The 15,288-nt window shown below is 42.8% G+C and overlaps 2 protein-coding genes across 3 annotated transcripts in view; both read left to right on the plus strand.

Annotated features, from left to right (window-relative positions):
- LOC134732580 (uncharacterized) overlaps nucleotides 1-4,776 on the plus strand; it is a 33,346-nt gene extending 28,570 nt beyond the window's left edge. Inside the window, exons 3-4 of the mRNA XM_063618506.1 lie at nucleotides 2,438-4,145; nucleotides 4,691-4,776. Of these exons, the coding sequence (XP_063474576.1) occupies nucleotides 2,438-3,162 (725 nt within the window). The 3' untranslated portion in view covers nucleotides 3,163-4,145; nucleotides 4,691-4,776. The remainder of the gene's footprint in view (nucleotides 1-2,437; nucleotides 4,146-4,690) is intronic.
- Nucleotides 4,749-15,288, plus strand: part of LOC129463447 (protein mono-ADP-ribosyltransferase PARP4) — a 130,933-nt gene continuing 120,393 nt past the window's right edge. For both annotated transcript variants that reach the window (XM_063618818.1, XM_055244005.2), the window contains exon 1: nucleotides 4,749-5,305. In XM_063618818.1, coding sequence (XP_063474888.1) covers nucleotides 5,271-5,305 — 35 coding nt within the window. In that variant the 5' untranslated portion in view covers nucleotides 4,749-5,270. The remainder of the gene's footprint in view (nucleotides 5,306-15,288) is intronic.

Here is a 15,288-nt window from a genome sequence, read left to right on the forward strand (position 1 = left end):
TTTATATTTGCTATTTTTTATTTTCATAAGGACACCACTAAAATAAAATTATTAAATTATAATTGTTTGCATGTATGTAATAAATCTATCCATAATAAAAGACATGTATATGATAAAGAGTATACACAGTACAATCTACCAGCACAGATTAAAAGATTCCCTCTATTTCTGAAGAGGCTAAACCTTGGAAGAAGATACCAATCCACAAAAAAAAATTAATAGAAAGCAAGAACTTATTTTGATATGTTCAAGATTCATATTCCTGTTCCTACCTAGGATTATTTCAGTAATAATAAACTTTCACTAAACCTGTTATACATGCTCATTGTGGATATCACAATAAGAAAAAGGAAAATAAATCGCCTATAATACAAATGTCCCAAAATAACAAAATTTTATCACATTTTGTGTATACTTTCAGCTACCACAAGACCATTCTGTTTGTGTGTTTGTAGAATCAAATGGATTTTTTCTCACCTCATATACCAAAGTACATTTTCCCATGTCAACATACATCCATGTCTATTGACACCTTCAGTAGTTACATATAATTTCATCCTATGGATGCACTGAAATTTATTTATAAAATTCTTTATTTGCCCTCTCCTTAATACATTGCTATTGGAAGCAGTGCTGAGGAAAATGAATTGTATGCATCTCTAATTATTTCCTGAAAATATTTTAGTATAATGGAATTAATGAGTGAAGAAAACATACCTTTTTCAGAGTGATGTTCACCACCAAATTGTTTATTTAAAAAGTTAACAGCAACTTAAACTTTAAGCACTGGTATAAGTACTACTGATTTTCCAGATCACTAGTAGATCTGGAAAAAGTACTTTGACCAATTTTAAATTATAGTTCCTACTTCTTTAAAAAAGTTCTCTGTAAAAGGAAAATACATTTTTCATTGCAAATAATATATGTCTATATTTATGTATATAATGTGAATATTTTGCAAGTATGTTGTCATTTGTTAATTTTTTTCTGATATAAGGGGAGTTTTAATTTTTGTTTTCTAAATCAACCTGCACAATGCATTCATAGGAAGGTCTTTGTCAACATAAAAATGTATCTGTATAAATAGGCATTCATGTTTTCTTCTGGTATTTTCTAATTTTGTATATTTAAGTTTTTATGCATATTCTATCAATAACTTATTTTTGTAACATACAAATCTAGCTAGTTTTCTCCAGTTGACAGACATTTCATTTACAAATAATTCATCTTTTCATACACATATGAAATGTCACCAGGATCAGGTTCTAAAATTTTACATATAGTTCAGTGTTTGTGCATTTTTTATTCTGTTCCACACATTTATCTGTCTTCTCATCTTTTAGCAAATGAAACTTAATAGCACACTTTGATATATAGAAGGGCAAGTCTTTGCTCTGTTACAAAAATTTTCTTAATGTCATCATAACAGTAAAAGGTAGCATATGTAACCCAAAAATCTTAAAACCTTGATGTTTTTATTTGGTTTATCTAAAATGAAGAGTTCACATCTTGATAAAAATGAGTCTTCCCACATGCACACATATGTATATTGCAGCACTATTCACAATAGCAAAGACTTGGAACCAACCCAAATGTCCATCAATGATAGATTGGATTAAGAAAATGTGGCACATATACACCACATGGAATACCATGCAGCCATAAAAAAGGATGAGTTCAGGTCCTTTGCAGGGACGTGGATGAAGCTGGAAACCATCATTCTTAGCAAACTATCATGAGATCAGAAAACCAAACACCGCATGTTCTCACTCATAAGTGGGAGTTGAACAATGAGAACACATGGACACAGGGAGGGGAACATCACACACCAGGGCCTGTCGGGGGCGGTGGGGGGCTAGGGGAGGAGAAATACCTAATGTAGGTGACGCGTTGAGGGGTGCAGCAAACCACCATGGCACGTGTATAGCTATGTAACAAAACTGCACGTCCTGCACATGTAACCCAGAACCTGAAGTATAATAAAGAAAGAAAGAAAGAAAGAAAGAAAGAAAGAAAGAAAGAAAGAAAGAAGGAAAGAAAGAAAAAGAAAGAAAGAAAGAAGAAAAATGGGTCTTCCTATTCAAGAACAGGGAACCATCCTCTCACTTCAAAGGATCCTTCTGAGGTCATTCATGAGATGACTTATATACATAGGTGTAGGTGGATATAAAAGGGATATTAGATTTTATCCAAAGAATTTTTAGCTCAGAAGGTAATATAATATAGAAATTATTTTTCTCATGATGCTTGTTTCCATAGCATATATAACATTGTTTAAAATGTGTACACTAAAAATAAAAAGCTAGGTATATTTAATTTTTTTCAGTTAAAACACTAAAACTTTCAGTAAAGTAAGGGGAATTATGAGAGGATCGGACCAGCTAAAGTTTTGCTTTCATCGCGCTGCTCATAATGATGACCTTGGCGCTCCTGTAAGGTTGCCACACCGGGTGCTGCAGGCTGCAGAGGGAACAAAGCCCAGCGCCCTCGGGGACAGGGGTGAGCCGGGAGCAGGAAAGGGGCCTCTCCCCGACCCGCCATCCTCCCTCCCCTGCCGGGCTCCAGTTCCTATTACCTGCTCTTCTCGTCCCTGTCATCCACGCCACTCTTCGGCAGAGAAAGGATCCGCCGCATCGTCTCTGTCCGGTCCTCGCCGACAGCTCTGTGGGGCCTGTCGATCCCCTTGTCCGGGTCGTGGCGCCTGGGCTGGGAGGAGGCGTCGGCCGCACTCCCACTCCCAGCGCCCGCGCCCACCTTGGGCAGCTCGCCCTTCGCCCTCCTGAAGCCCGACGTCTTCTTCATGGCTCTGTCTACCGGTTTCGAAGACCTTTTGGACTTTTCGCCGCCTCCGGAACCCTATATGAGGAAGCAAATCGTGTCTGCCACAGCCTCCAACCAGGAAACTCCGCGACTCTCAGCCCCTCAGAAGAGAAACAGAGACGCGCCAAGCAAAGCCATTACACGGACTGTGCACGCATCTCCGGTGTCCCTGCGCGTGACACAAATTTGGCCCGAGGGAGCTCCGTGTGCCTGAGTCCCAGGAGCCCTAGATGCCAGCGACAGCTTGTCACCAGGCCTGCGACGCCGTCCAAGGGGCGGGAGTCGGCGGAGCTCGGGACACTGACGACGGGCCTGGGGGAAAGCTGTCCCCACACAGCCTAGGGCCAGAGGAGCGGCCTGCCAGGGCCAGACGGAGGAAGACCGCGGGAAGCAGGCTGGACGTGCAGGGAAGGGTCCAGTCCCACCCGCGGGTGCAGGGAACAGCCTGTGGGGAGGGGACCCAGGGCCGCGTGGGAAGAGTCAGGGAGCTTAGGTGGACGGCCCGGCAGGAAGAGAGGGGAAGGCTGAGCAGTGAAGGGGTCCCCAAGTCAGCCAAGGCAGAGTTCCCAGGTACGAATTCAGAGCCTGAAGGTACTGGGCGGGGAGGTAGCCCCCACCTTCCTGAAGCCCCCTCCTCACCTCTGGGACCGTGAGGCTGGGGACGCCTGGGTAGGGCTGGGGGTGAGCCCTGGGTGTGGGGTAGCTCCACCCTGCAAGTGCCTAGAGGCCCCACACCCGCAGGCTCCCTCTGAAAATCAGGGTTCTCTGTCCTGAGGCTGCCCAGGGGAGCCTGGCTGGCGCGAGGTGGGCCGGACATGGGCCTGGGCGAGTCTCGCCACAGAGGGGCGCCGCTGAGCAGCCAGGCCTCCCGAGGAGTGGACACTTCCGGGAGGCCCTGGGATCCGCCACCCACAAGCACACTTGGAGGCAGCATCCTTGCAGGACTCGCGCCACGGCCTGGGGCCCTCCAGCCAGCCCAGCACGCCACCGCCCCTCTGTCCCCAGCCACCCGCGAGAGAATCTGGGTCGCCAGACCCTTGTCCTTCACCAAGGCAAAGCCGGCTAAGCCTCAGAGCCGTAGGCGAGAGCGCCTGTCTGCATGAGTGAGCACGTGGGTGTCTTTGAGTCTATGGGTGTCACAGAGAGATCATCAGGAGCTGCCTGCTCACAGGCACTTTAGGACCCCGAAAGAAAAGGCTGTGCCAAGAGAGTTCTTCCAGTCAGGAGGTTTGGGAATGGGGGAGAAGGGAGTGCCTGGAATCCGGACCTCAGAACTGAGCCTCCGAAGTGGGCAACAGTGGCTCCCCCACGCGCTCAAGGGCCAGGTAGGTGCATCCACCCCACCTTGCATGGCCCAGGTGTGAGCTGGTGGGCAGAGGGGTGGCCCTGGGTCCAGCTGAAAAGGGTCCCGGATTGACAGGTTGGGGTTGGGGAGTTCTGCCTTCCTGCATGGCCCAGTGCTGGGAGGGGTAAGGGGTGGGGGTAGGGGTCCTATTGCTGGGCCCTGACCCCGCAGGCCACCCAGACCCTGCCCACGTGGGCACTCAGGGGTCAGGTGTTCTTAGAGGGAACTAAGCTGGTCAGGGTCACCGTCCTCTTCTGCAGAGGAGGAAGCTGAGGCCCACGAGGTAAACAGTGGGCTGGGAGTGGGCCTGGTAGACCCCAACCCCAGCCCATGGAGACCACCTACTGAGGAAGCACCACAAATGCCCCTTAATGGCTGGATCCCCCAGTTTTCATGCAGTGTGGTCTACACTGACCCTAGGGTCTCACTGGGGGAGAGCAGGAGGTGGCTTGAAGCTGGCATGGGTGGCCACGGGGGCATGGACTGGCTGACCCCTGTGCATTGACCGCACTCTCCGTCCCCAAGGTGTCATGAGGACTGGACATGGGCCTATCAAGACCATCGGCATGCTGTCAGCCAAGGATCTCGTGGCCTGCCTCTGCCAAGGGGGGACCAGCACCTTGTCCTGAGCACTCCCAGCCTCCCATTGCCTTCAACCTGGCTGCATTCAGCTGCCATGCCCCTACCTCCTGATGTGGCCAGCACCCTCCAGGACTTCATCTTGGTGCACCCAAAGGCCGAGGATGTTGCTGGCCAGCAGGAAATTCCTGGTGCATCCAGGAAGACTTCCAAGAGGTGGTGGAGCAGGGGGCGCCACACCCTGACAGCCGTGTGTAATTGTGCAGCTGCGGGCTGCTGCGGGTGCTGGCCGGCAGTGCGTTCTGGGCACACTGGACTGTGTCACCGCATGCAGGCTGTTGCCGGAGGAGGAACTGCAGGCCCCAAGGCCTATGTGCCTGGAAACCAGCGGGGCTGCTGCAGGAGGAGGGCTGCAGGATGCTCCAGCTCAGACCCGACTCAGGGTTTTAGAGGGCACAGGGCATAAGGCTGTGGACATAGGCAGCCCTACTGCGCAGGAAGAGCATAAACCAGCCAGAGGGCATGCATGGAGGCTGCTGTTGCGTTCTGGTCTCCTTTGAGGTAGGGAAGGATGTGTTTCTTTCTATTTTATGGGTGAGCAAACTGAGGCAGAGTGCTGGAGTGATTTCCCCCAGGATCGATGGCAGATATAGCTCCAGGGCTTAGATTTTAGGATCCTCCCTCTCAAATACCATGACGTATGATGGGCTTTTTCTCCATAGAAAATTAGAAACTCAGAAACGGAAAGGGAACAATGAAACTTACCTATTCTCCCACTGCTCACATTTCCTTCTGGTCTTTTTGCATGTGCATGTAAAATATATCTCAGAAAACTGAGTTTGTGCTGTGGATGCCATTTATATCCTACCTTTTATACTCAATAGATCATGAAACTTCCTTTTGTTGCTAATTATATTTCCTGGTAGCTCCATGGCCCGTCCTATGCACGTGCTGTTATTCCTTTGGAGAGTCCTAGATTCTTGCTCTTAGTTGTAACACATCGTGAGTGACATCCTGTCTCCACGATGTTTTCTCCTTAAGATGGAGACAGATACAGAGCTCCTGGATCAGGGAGCACTGCTACCTGTAGGATCCTTGACTTCAGGGGCTGTCCCCCTAGCCATCTGGTCACCTCCCGTCCTCCACCCAGCCCTGATGCTCACTTTGCAAATTCTTTGCCAACCTAATGGGTGCAAATTCTTTTGCCAACCTCAGCTGTTTTCATGAGTACTCCTCTGACTGCTGGAAGATGATAGGAAGGAGTTTTAGCAACGTTAAAACCACTGAGAATGGGGATGTCTTGGGGTCATCATTGATGTCAGCCCCACCCCACCAAACACACACACACACACACACACACACACACACACACACTCTTCCTCTGCCTCCCAGGTGCTTAATTTGTATGGCTTTGGTTTGCTGGTGAGGAAGAACTTTCTTCTTTCTTTTATGTGATTTAAGGCCATATGTTTGTATCTGGAAATTGTCAAAATTGAGGCTCTGGCTCCTTTTCCCAGTGAGAACTCATGAACATTGCCAGCATTCCCACGTGGACACAGACACATGCCACGTGTAGCCCCTGTGTTACCTTGTTCTGCCTACAAACACACCCGTGGGTCCAGAGCCCAGCAAGGCCACATTGCTAATCCAAATTTTTGCGGAAAAGGAAACTGATGCAGGATCTGCTCAGGGTCAGCCCTGCTGCTGAGCATCTGCATAACCTCAATTCTGTCATCTGTAAAGTGACTCCCCAACAGGGCAATGGAGAGATTGAGTGGAAGGTAGGGTCGATGGCTGCACACCGGGAAGTGCAGCTATGGGTTCTGGGGATGACATGGTGTGGGGGTCTCTCCAAAGGGACACAGGTCTCTGCAGTCCTGTGGGAAGGAAGCTACCCAGGCCAGGTGCATAGGGACAGGATTTACCTGTGGCCCAATCAGCTGGGTAGGCGAGGTGGTGTGGGGAAGGGGCCAGCCCATCCTGAGCCACTCTCCCCACAGGTTAGCCCCACGGCAAGCACCAGCTGGCCACACTGCCAATGAGTTGGATGTGGAGGACGTATCGCACCTTCTGGTGGCCAACAGCCTGGTGGCCACCTGGATGAGGCCCATAAGTCCCTGCTGGTAGCCCTCTCCTGAGAACTCAGATGGCCCCTGTGCTGACACTGCTGGCCTTGCTGCGGCTGGGGAGAGGCTGCTTCTACGATGCCAACCCAAGTGGGCTGCAGAGGGCAAGTAGGAGCAGGACTGTTCTCTGAGGAGGGCACAGGCCTTCTGTGGCCCTTGCTCTCCACCCCACAGCCTGGGCTTTGGAGCAAGCAAAACTTGTTCAGCCCTAGTTCTGCCACAGGCCCTCACCTTTTGACCTTCAGTCTCCTCATCTGTGTCCTGGTCTTTCGGGTTGTCATGGAAATTAGCTGGAGCTGGTACCCCAGGGCCCAGCAGGTTTCCTGCATACGGTAGGTGCTTTGTATTTGTTTTTGCTGTGGTTTCAATGATATCGGTGAAGGTTTTTGTTTGTGTGTTTTTGTCCCTATGCCCTTCCACACTATACTGCTTTTCAGGTGAAAGAGGCTATATGTATTTTACATGTTGTACATTACAAGAAAACTCAGAAGAATTCTTTTTACAAAAGGCACAATTCAATTGTATGAAAAGAGTCTAACACTCTCTCAGTAATTGTTTCAGCAAAGACATTTTGAAAAAAAGATCAACAAAGGTATGTAAAATATAACTAGCAAAAAATAAAAACTTGATGCCCTTTTAGTTTATGTAATATTTCAACCTTCCTATTTTAAAGTCTAATATTTTATATATGTCCAGTAGACCATGCATTAAATCTAGAATAAATGATGAAATCCTAAGCTGCATGTGTCACAGGATTGTCATCACACAGACCACATTATTTAACCTTAATCTCATTGTCAGAAAAATAGCCTTCGTTTGGACATAAAATCACACCGAAAAAATAAACTTCTAAGAACCGATGATGAAAGAGGACATTAAAATGAATATTCTAAAATATTTAAAGGTTATAATTGGTAAAACTATAAATTTGTGGATACAACAAATGCAGTGCATTAGTTTCCTATTGGTGCTGTAATAGAGGACCATAACCAGTGACTTAAACAACACAAATATAGTATCTTAGAGTTCTGGAGATCAGAATTCTGAAATCAGCTTTAATAAAATAAAATCAAAGTATCTACAGAGTGGCATTCTTCGTAGATGTTCTAAAAGATCATTCTTTTCCTTGACTGCTCCAGTTTCTAGAGGCCACCTGCATTCCTTGGCTTGTGTCCCTTCCTTCATCTTCAAAGCCAGCAGTATTGCATCTTCAAATCTCTCTGAATCCCTGCTTCTGTCTTCCACTTTTAGCCCATTGTGATTACGTTGAATCAGTATCTATTACTGTATGCACATATTTTGGATGCTGTTATTCTGCCTACCACAAGCAGTATTTAAGGAAATATTAGACTCATAAATGATATATTAGAAGGTAAGAAAGACTGTAACTTAGTGAATTGAGTTTCTAATCTGAGAAATATTAGAAAAGTCTTCAGAATAAATCCAAACACATTAGTAGATATGAATTGCTAGTAAAAAATAATGGATAAAAAATTGTAACACAAATCCAGCAAACAAAGTTCAATAAAGATCAACATTTCTTTAAGTACACTAATAAAAAGGGATAATCATCTGTCAAGATTTATCAGGAAAATAGACAATATTAGAAATAAAAGGATGAACATATTAAATTGCTGGAGCTTATGCCAGTAAGCAACTTTGTAACACTTTATTTTAAATTCTAAACTATCTGCATATATCCTCGAAAATACAGCTTACTAAACTTGACTAAATATTAATTATAAAATGTTAATGCTCCTGTAGCTGGTAAATAAACACAATCCATAGCATCTGCTTTGAGTATGATTGGTGAGGAGACAGCAAGGAGCAGGTGCCACAGGAAGGTGTGACTGGCCAGGTGGGTAGGTGTCCCTGAGGAGTCCCATCTGAGCTGGGTCCTGGGTGTGCAAAGTGAGCAGGGAGGAACATTCCAGACAGAAAAGCCTGAAGGTCTGGAGCAGACAGCGTGAGCGCACTGTAGATTTGATGCCCTCATGTGTAGAAAAATGAGTTCTGGGCCTGCCTGGGCATCTGGACCTCAGTCCCAGTAGGAGAATCTGTGTGTGTCACCTAAGTTCTCTGAGCTCTGGTGGCTCATGGCTGCTTCCTCTTGTTTTGGGAGTGACTGCTAGGTCCAGGAGGTGCACCTCAATAAGTTCTTGGACAAACTAAAACTCTTAAAAGAAAACATAGAAATAAATCTCCATGACCTTTGATCTGACAATGGAGTCCTAGATACAGCACTGAAAGCATGAGAAACAAGAGGAAAAATACGTAAATTGGACTTCATCAAAATTAAAAACTAGAATCCATAAAAGAACATTATCAAGACAGTAAAAAGACAAGTTTGTAGTTTAGATTTATTTTTATCTATCTATCTATCTATCTATCTATCTATCTATCTATCTATCTATCATCTATCTATCATCTATCCATCATCTATCTATCTATCTATCTATCTATCTATCTATCTATCTATCTATCATGCTTTGAATTGCTGCCCTGACCCAGTTTTATTTGCTCTTTATTTTTCAACTTTTATTTTAGATTCAGAGGGTACATGTGCAAGTTTTTACTTGGATAAATGGCATGATGCTAAGGTTTGTGGTATGAATACCCCCACCACCCAAATACCAACCATACTACCCAACAGTTAGAATTTCAACCCTCACCACTACCCTCCCTTTCCCCGCTAGTAGTCCACAGTGTCTTTTGTTTCCATCTTTATGACCATGAATACCTGATGTTTAGCTCCCACTTACAAGTGAGAATATGCGGTATTTGGTTTTCTGTTCCTGTGTTAATTTGCTTAGGATAATGGCCTCCAGCTGCATCCATGTTGCTGCAAAGAACATAATTTTGTTCTTTTTATGGCTGTGTAGTATTCCATGAAGTATACATACCACATTTTCTTTATCCAGTTCACTGTTGATGGGCACCTAGGTTGATTCCATGTCATTGCTGTTGTGAGTAGTAGTGTGATGAACATGTGAGTGCATGTATGACTTTTTGGTAGAATAATTGGTTTTCTTTTGGATATATACTTAGTAATAGCATTGCCAGATTGACTGGTAGTTCTCAGTTCTTTGAGAAATCTGCAAACTGATATCCACAGTATTTGAGTAGTTAAACTAATTTACATTCCCACCAACAGTGTATAAGGGTTCCTTTTTCTCCACAACCTCACCAACATCTGTTATGTTTTTTACTTTTTTGTAATAGTGATTCTGACTGGTGTGAGATTGTATCTCATTGTGCTTCTAATTTACATTTCTCCGACGATCAGTGATGATGAGCATTTTTTCATATGGTTTTATGCCACTTGTACATATTATTTTGAGAAGTATCTGTTCATGTATTCTGACTATTTTTGAATGGGGTTATTTGTTTTTTGCTTGTTCGGTTACTTAAGTTCTTCACAGATTCTGGATATGTGACCTTTGTTGGATGCATAGTTTGTGAATATTTTTCCCATTCTGTACATTGTCTATTTACTCTGCTGAAACTTTCTATTGCTATGCAGAAGCTCTTTAGTTTAATTAGGTCTACTTATCAATTTTTATTTTTATTGCAACTCCTTTTGAGGACTTAACCTTAGCTTTCCCAAGGCTGATGTCCAGAATAGTGTTTCCTAGGTTTTCTTTTAGGATTCTGTTAGTTTGAGGTCTCACATTTAAACCTTTAATTCATCTTGAGTTAATTGTTGTACAAATGGTAAAAGGTAGGGTCCAGTTTCTTTCTTCTGCGTATGGCTAGCCAGCTATCCCAGCACCATTTATTGAATAGGATGTCCTTCCCCCATTGCTTGTTTTTGTCCACTTTGTTGAAGATTAGATGATTAAAGGTGTGGGGCTTTATTCCTGGGCTCTCTGTTCTGTTCCATTGGTCTATGTGTCTGTTTTTGTACCAGTAGCATGTTGTTTTGGTTATTGCAGCCTTACAGTATGGTTTGAAGTTGGGTAATGTGATGCCTCTAGTTTGGCTCTTTTTACTTATGTTTGTTTGGGATCTTTGGGCTCTTTTTTGGTTCCATATGAATTTTAGAAGAGTCTTTTCTAATTCTGTGAAAAATAGCATTGGTAGTTAGATAGAATAGAATTTGTAAGTTGCTTTGGTAGTATGGCCATTTTAACAATTTTAATTCTTCCAATCCATGGGCATGGAATTTTTTATTTGTTTGTCATCTGTGATTTCTTTCAGCAGTGTTTTGTAGTTCTCCTTATAGAGATCTTTCACCTCCTTGGTTAGATGTATTCCTAGAGATTACTTCTTTTGTGGCTATTGTAAAGGAGATTGCATTCCTGATTGGGCTCTCAGCTCACACATTACTGATGTATAGAAATGCTACTGATTTTCATTGATTTTCTATTGTGAAATTTAATGAAGTTGTTTATCACTTCTAGAAGTCTTTTGGTGAAGTCTTTAGGGTTTTAGGTATAGAATTATATCATCGATAAAGAGAAATAGTTTGACTTCTTCTTTTCCTACTTGGATGCCTTATATTTCTTTCTCTTGCCCGATTGCCCTGGCTAGGACTTCTAGTATGACACTGAATAGGAATGGTGAGAATAGGAATCCTATTTTGTTGTAGTTCTCAAGGGGATTTCTTCCAGCTTTTGCCCATTCCACATAATGTTGGCTGTGGGTTTGTCATAGATGGCCCTTATTATTTTGAGGTATGTTGCTTTGATGCCTACTTTGTTGAGGGTTTTTAACATGAAGAGATGTTGAATTTTATCAAAAGCTTTTTCTACATCCATTGAGATGATCCTATAGATTTTATTTTTAATGTTTATGTAGTAAATCACATTTATTGATTTGCATATGTTGAAACAAACTTGATTCCAGGAATCAAACCTACATTTTTATGGTGAATTAACTTTTGGATGTGCTGCTAGATTAAGTTCACTAGTATTAATATTTTGTTGAGAATCTTTGTGTGTAAGTTCATCAGGGATATTGGCCTGTAGTTTTCTTTTTTTGTTGTGTCTTTGCTAGGTTTTGATATCAGGATGATGCTGACTTCATAGATGAGTTAAGGAGGAGTTTCTCTATTTTTTGGAATGGTATCAGTAGAATTAGTATCAGCTGTGCTTTGTACATCTGGTAGAATTCAGCTGTAAATCCATCTAATCCTGGACTTTTTTTGCTTAGTAGGTTTTCATTCCTGCTTCAATTTTGCAAGTCAAGATTGGTCAGTTCAGGGTTTCAGTTTCTTCCTGATTCATTCTTGGGAGGTTGTGTGTTTCCAGGAATTTATCAGTTTCCTCTAGAATTCCTAGTTTGTGTGCATAGAGGTGTTAATAATAGTCTGAAGATCTTTATATTTCTATGGAATCAGTAGTAATGTCATCTTTGTCATTTCTGATTGTGCTTCTTTTGGTCTTCCCTTTTGTTACTTTGTTAATATAGCTAGCAGACTATCAATTGTGTTTGTATTTTCTGTGAACAAACTTTGGGTTTTGTTGATCTTTTGTGCAAATTTTTGCATCTCAATTTCATTCAGTTGTGCCCTGATTTTATTTATCTTCTTCTACTAGCTTTGGGGTTAATTTGTTCTTGTCTATCTAGTTCCTTTGGTGCAATGTTAGACTGTTAATTTGTGATTTTTTCTGTCCCCTTGGTGTAGGCATTTAGCACTATAAACTTTCCTCTTGATACTGCTTTTGCTGTATCCCAGATATTTTGGCATGTTCTGTCCTGTTTTCATTAATTTAAAGAATTTTTGATTTCTGCTGTAATTTTATTGTTTACCCAAAAGTCATTCAGGAGCAAGTTGTTTAATTTTCATGTAATTGTGTGGTTTTGAGAGATATTCTTGGTGTTGAATTTATTGCCCTGTGGTCTGAGAGTACAGTCTAATTTCTATTTTTTAAATTTATTAAGAGTTGCTTTATGGACAAGCATGTGGTCAATCTTACAATATGTTCTATATGCAGATGAGAAGAATGTATATTCTGTGTTTGTTAGGTAGAGTACTACTAACACAAAAACACACTTAAGCACATTGTCCAATGACTCTATCAAGCAATTGCACAATTGAGTCTACAAAACAATGACAGGATAAACATCCCACATATCAATATTAACCTTCAATGTAATTGGTCTAAATGCCCTACTTAAAAGGGACACAGTGGTAATTTGGATAAAACAATAAGACTATTAAGTCAAATTCATCAAGTGTCAAGTTTAAGTCCAGAATTACTTTGTTAGTTTTCACCACAATGATCCATTTAAAGCTGTCAGTAGGATGTTGAAGTTCCCCACTATTAGTGTGTGGCTAAGTTTTTTTGCGGGTTTAGAAGTATTTGTTTTATGGATCAGAGTGCCCCAATGTTTATCTCCATGTCTTCAGAACCAATGAATGTCCCAGCATACTACAGATGCCCAATAAATGTTCAAAAAGTGAATACAAAAAGGAATGAATGTGTAAGAATGTCTTTGTGTGCCCTGGAGGCTAGCTCACAAGGAGCAGACTTTTGCCTTTCTTCACTCTACTGTTGAGGCAGATGCCCTTCTTTTTTGTAGCATGTGTGGCTGACCTGTTCACCCAGTGAGTTTCACCTAGTGGAGGTTACCAACATCATCAATAGCAGACCCCTTTTTTCCCTGCTCCTGGGTAGCAACTGTGAAGGAAAAGGCAGGAGCTGAACCCAGGGTAGCTGTATCCAAACCAACAGGAGGGCTGCTGGGGAGGAGCAAAAGAAAGTGAAGTCCCTCCCCATGAGGGACTGGGCCTAGGTCCCAACATGCCAGGACTGTGAACAGAGCATGCTAATCCTTAGTGGCTGTTTTTGAGCCCTTGGTGGTTAATTTCCATGGAAGATTAAGATCCAACAGGGGGAAAAAAGTCAATGGCTAATCTACTATGCTCCTGGGATAACATACTTCATATGCTTCTAATGATTACTTACTATCTGAGCATTCTAGAAGCTAAGTGGACTGAATCACAGAGAGCATTCCCAGTTGGGCTCATGTAAGTGAGGACCAAGCTGTGAGGGTGGACACAGGAGCCTCCTATTCAGCAGGCAAACGACATGTGTGAAGTCCCCAAGGCCTGAGCTTGTGCTTCTCAGAGGTTTTTCTTGGCAATAATCTGCACATTTCAGTCTGCAGAAGACAGAGATTCTGTAATCCATCCTTTCCAGGGCCAAAATCCCCTACACAAGTCCCCCAGTGATGACTGGATTAACCTGGACATATGTAGCCATCCAGTGGGTTCATTTTGCCCAGTGCCCAGGTACAGCTGATTTGTTAAGACATGGGAATTCAATAGAGAAAGTTTAATTCATGCAGAGCTGGCTGAATGGGAGATCAGTTTTATTATTAGTCAAATTAGTCTTCCTGGAAACTCAGTGACTAGGGTTTTTAAAGGATAGTTTGGTCAGTAGGGGGCCAGGAAGAGGGAAGTGCTGATCAATTGTGTCACACATGAAGACATAGGGAGCTGAAGTTGTCCTCCTGCACTGAATGGGTTCCTGGGTGGGGGTCCCAGGACAAGTTGGTGGGTCTGGGTGAAGTCAGTCTTCAGCAATGCAAAAACCTGAAAAGCTATATTAAAAGACCAGTCTTAGGTTCTACAATAGTGATGTTATCTGCAGGAGTAATTAGAAGCTGCAAATCTCGTGAACTTTGGAATAATGGCTGGTAACTGTTTATGTCTACACCTTAGCAGAATTCAGACTTCTCTCATGCCCACAACCTGGCAGCCTCTCATTAGATTTACAAAGGCAGTCAATTTGAGGGAAAAGTTTAGTTTATTTAAACTATAAACTAAATGTCTCCCAAAGTTAGCTCGACAGAAGCCCAGGACTGAGTAAAGGCAGTTGGAGGTTAAAGGCAACATGATAATTGCGTAGATTAAATCTCATTAACTGTTATAATTTTCTCACTGTTAAAATTTTTGCAATGGCTGTTTCACCTACTTCTCCAACTAAAAAACGTTTTGTACAACTTCAGAAAAAAACTTTTCAGAGCCAAGTTAGTGCTTCTAGGAAAATATGCATATATAGCCCTAAATGCTAAAAGCGAGATATGGCACAAAATAATGTATGATGTGCTGTTTTCTTTCACTGAATTCAACATGTATTAACTAAGAGAAGTTCCCAAGACACATCTCGTCAAATCTCAGAAAACACAATTCTGAGCATAGTAGGCCCACACAGAAAATGCGAGTATCTACCCTGAAAGTTAAACGCAAGCTTTGTGCCAAAAACCTGTATTATGTGCTATTTTCTTTCAATAAAATAAACATGTTTTGACATTGATCACTTTTCATACACACATTTTGTAAAAGCTCAGAAAAAAATATTTCAAAGCCTAGTTAGTGCTTCCAGAAATATATGCATATACAGCCCTAAATGCTAAAAGCAAGACATGGCACACAAATAATATACAATGTGCTCTTTATTTCACTGA

The sequence above is a fragment of the Symphalangus syndactylus genome, chromosome 15, assembly GCF_028878055.3.
Source record: "Symphalangus syndactylus isolate Jambi chromosome 15, NHGRI_mSymSyn1-v2.1_pri, whole genome shotgun sequence".
NCBI classification, from domain to species: Eukaryota; Metazoa; Chordata; class Mammalia; order Primates; family Hylobatidae; genus Symphalangus; species Symphalangus syndactylus.